The 4144-nt window shown below is 42.3% G+C and overlaps 1 protein-coding gene across 2 annotated transcripts in view; it reads right to left on the minus strand.

The window, feature by feature from the left end:
• Positions 1 to 1062: 1062 nt before the first annotated feature.
• Positions 1063 to 4144, minus strand: part of DUSP6 (dual specificity phosphatase 6) — a 5106-nt gene continuing 2024 nt past the window's right edge. The window contains exons 2-3 of one of the 2 annotated variants that reach the window (XM_006154811.3): positions 3597 to 4034; positions 1063 to 2572 (exon numbers count right to left, since the gene is read on the minus strand). In XM_006154811.3, the coding sequence (XP_006154873.1) occupies positions 2265 to 2572; positions 3597 to 4034 (746 nt within the window). In that variant the 3' untranslated portion in view covers positions 1063 to 2264. The remainder of the gene's footprint in view (positions 2573 to 3596; positions 4035 to 4144) is intronic. The other variant, XM_027774328.1, reaches the window with a different exon arrangement.

The following is a 4144-nucleotide window of genomic DNA, read 5'->3' on the forward strand; positions in this document are numbered from 1 at the left end:
CTGCTGACTTGGGACACCCAAATAGGGCACACTGACTTAGTATTTTTCTACACGATTTGTTTGCTCTTCATAATCAGTTGCTTAAAACTCACACTGGTCCGTTTAAAGGACATAGGATGAGGGTCACTTATTTCCTAAAATACAGACTATCAAAAAGTCCAGTGGACCCCCTATGTGCCATATGGGTGAAAAGCTTGATTTTCCTCCCCATTTCAGATTAACATCAGATCTGAGCTCATCTGGAAAGAGTCAGAAAAGTACGTTTTACGGTTCATTTGTTTCCATACACCTGTTCTGTAATTTTGGCTTGGGTTATTTTTACACATGGAGAGGCGAGGTCCCAAGGAAAACAGGATTGGAAGCCTTTAGTTCGAAAAGTGTTTCAAAATCAGCTCTACACAGTTCAATAGGAGTTTCTTGCCCACACTGGAAACCAGTTAAGCACAAAACCACACTAGAATAGGGACAGCAGTTTTACCTCAAGTACCAATGCAAAGCGTTAAAGCCACATTCAAGTTCAGTGAGAAGCCCATGTGCCTGTTAAGAAGATGCCATTCTGGATTCATTCATTACTGTTAGGGTTACTTGGGAGGTAGAACTGCCAGACACCACTGTTCCTACTTTCTGCCTGGATTACTGAAGTATTGTGGAGTAGAAGTCCCAGTCATGAAGGATGAAGAGATTAACATGTGACTGTCACTTTGTTAGTTTGGTACACCTCCTCATGGTGATTCATGACTATCCAAATCTTACCCTCAGCAAGGTGTGCTCTATAGCTCTATTATCAGGAGCACTAAAATGGTCTAAAGAAGCCAGAAGTATGTTCACAGACCGTATTCTCCACACACAAGAGTCGGTGCATCCTACGACATACTTTTGTAAAGAAAAGCTAAATCTCATAAACCACACCTGAACATATTGTAGGAACAGCTTTCACAATAAGAATATTGCTCTGCTAGTCCTACAAACCAGTATTTGTCCCGCACTGGAAAATTTCTAAAATGTGTGAGTTCACATGCAGTTACAATTAAGGAGACATTATTTTCAAAAGAAAGAAACATGTTCAATAGCCAAAATAATTATTTATTAATAATTTAAGGTTTTACATTCTTATAATAAATTCCAGCTCAAAACTTTACAACCATAAATGAAATGGAGCAAGTTAACTCTCCCTTCTTCAAAATCATATGTATTTCACCTATCAGCTGGGTACCCATGCTCACACACACACTTCCAGTTTTCAACAAATTGTTTTTTAAAAGGAAAGAAACCAACCCAAAGTATTGCATTTGAGGTGACACTCCCTGAAGAATTTTGTACAGAGGTAATATACTGTTTAGCACAGCTGAAGTTTAATAAAAAAAAAAAAAAAAAAAAAGTGAGCCCATGATTTTGGTGTCTTTCCCAAGATAGCCCCTTTGAGACAACGCAAGCCCAAATATTTACAAAGGTAAGGCATAGTCAAACTACATTAAGAGAAAAGAATCACAAGAAATATATATGAAAGAGACCAAAGACTGCACCATTGACAAGGTCTTAAATGATTATAGTATCCATGAAAATGCCATCAGAATTGGTACAGTAAAGTTAGGCATGCTGCAAATTTAACCTTTGGATTAGAAAAGAGCAAAATTTCCTATTTCTTGTTCAAAGTAGTGGCATACTGCTTCCTCCCTTTGGATGATTTCTTTTAAACCCATCAAAGAAAAAAAAAAAAACACAATTCAAACAAACACTGTCAAACGATTTAAGATCAAATATTTACAGTAATCAAATACAGTATCAGATTTTGTTTTTGTTTTCCAAACTGATACCAAGTACAGAGCTGAAATCTTTGGCTCCTCTATATGCAAAATTGAATCAGTCTTCACTGAAGACAATATATAGTCAGTTCCAGATGCAAAAGGAAATGGCCACGCAAGGCCCTAAAGAACACATGCTCCTACCCTACCATTTGGCCCTACCCTATATACCTGGAAGTCCTTGGATTCCTGTCCCTGCATGGGTAGGCTATAAACATGGGTGCAGAGCAAATCTACTGCCTGTATCTACACATCAGGTCCTGTTCTTCCAAAGAGAATGGAGCAGATCTCTTCCTTTGTAATAACCAATTCCACACTTGGTAACCTTGTCTAATACAGACAGCTAGTGTCACTTTGACACCTTAGGGCCACACACAAAGAAAGCAGCCCAGCTGATGCTTGCTGCCAAGAGAAACTGCTGAAAGAACGAACACATCCCAGCCAGGAGGGGCGTGGGGCCTTTCACGTGGATTGCAGGGAGTCCACCTGGTAGACATTCTGGTTGGAGGGGGTGGTAAAATACAGCTGCTGAGTAGGAACCCGGTTGTCACAGGGGCTGCTGAGTCCCAGCGTCCTCTCAAAGTCCAGCAACTGGCCCATGAAGTTGAAGTTAGGGGAGATGTTGGATTTCTTCATCTTGACAATGTCATAAGCATCGTTCATGGACAGATTGAGCTTCTGCATAAGGTAAGCCACCGTCACAGTGACCGAGCGGCTAATGCCAGCCAAGCAATGCACCAAGACGCCACAATTTTTGCCCCGAGCTTCATCTGTGAACACAAAAAGACAAGACATCAGTAGGTTGAAAAACACCCTTCATGAATGATTAGTCTAAAAATCTAACTTAAAAAAAAAAAAAAACACTAAAAACAATCCTGTGTAGCAGTTGAGCCCTGCAGGCAACAGAAAACGTATCACTGAGCTAAAACATGTACACTGAGCACAATTACATATTTCAGACATTTTCTGAAAAGGGAGCTTTTGTATTAAGTTTCTCCAACAAAAAACTCCTTAATGGTGCATTCTCTGCCTCAGCATGTGAATACCAGAAACCCTGCAATATGGTTGTGAATGCCTTTTATACAGACAAGCAGACTGCAAGGGTCTATTAAATTATTCTCCGACTGTTGTGCAGCTAACAATGGAAGTATTCAGGCATTTTAAAAGAGAGAGGGAAGTCACAGGGGACAGCCCATTAGGAGGAACAGGATGTCGACATGGCCTGAAAATGAGTTCCTTTGTAATAGGAAATGCATTACAATGCCTGGAGATTCACTTCTCCCAGGCTTCCAGCCCACAGTTCTTCCTGCCGGGCTCAGGTTACCCACACTGTCTCACTATTACCCTATCACAGTATCATTCAACTGGGTAACATTTAGCATGCATAGAGCTTTCCAGCAACTAACTTAATGTCCTAAAATAACTCCTAGGTCTTTTAAAATGATAAAACAATGCTAGAATTCCTGTCCCCGGCGAGTACTTCATCTAGCCCTTCCCCCCCTTAGTCAAAAGACTGTGGGAAAAATCTGGTGTGTGATTATAAAGGCCTCCCTTTCAAAATGACTGAATTAAAAGATTGAAGGCATTTCAAATACACCTGTGGTCAACTGCCATGTCAAGAGACACTTTCTCTTTCCTTAGCAAGAAGATAAACCAGAATTAAGGACGCCTTAGGAACATTAGAGACCCGCAGGCCGGCAAATTAGCAAGCAGCATGAACGATTAACAGCTTAAACTCTATGAATGGCTGGGAGTTTTACATTTAAAAGTCAGAGCAACGAATGTTAGTCTCACCTATGAAAGAAATGGCCTCAGGGAAAAACTGGGACAGGTTTTGGCTCCAGTGATCCGAGATGGGGATTTGCTTGTACTTAAACTCTCCGGCGTTCTCAAAGAGATTCGGCAAATTGGGGGTGACGTTCAAGATGTACTTGATGCCGAACTCCTCTAACACGTCCAAGTTGGTGGAGTCCTTGGCACAGCCCAAGTAGAGAAAGGGCAAGATCTCCACGGGAAAGGAGGGCTGGCTGTTGGACAGCGGGCTGCCATCCGAGTCCGTTGCACTATTGGGGTCTCGGTCAAGGTCAGATTCAATGTCCGAGGAAGAGTCGGAGCTGATCCGCAGGCCCCCGAGCCCTAACACTGGCAACGGCGGTGAGCTGCTGCTACACGAGCCGTCTAGATTGGTCTCGCAGTGCAGGGCGAACTCAGCTTGGAACTTACTGAAGCCACCTGCCAGAAAGAGAAAAGCAATCGTGTAACCCGAGATGCCGTAGTAGTTTTCACAGCTTGTGAGAACGGCAGTGGAGCGCAGGAAACACCCCTAACACCCTACGAACGTC

The sequence above is a fragment of the Tupaia chinensis genome, unplaced genomic scaffold (genome assembly GCF_000334495.1).
Source record: "Tupaia chinensis unplaced genomic scaffold, TupChi_1.0 Scaffold000423_1, whole genome shotgun sequence".
Classification (NCBI taxonomy): Eukaryota; Metazoa; Chordata; class Mammalia; order Scandentia; family Tupaiidae; genus Tupaia; species Tupaia belangeri.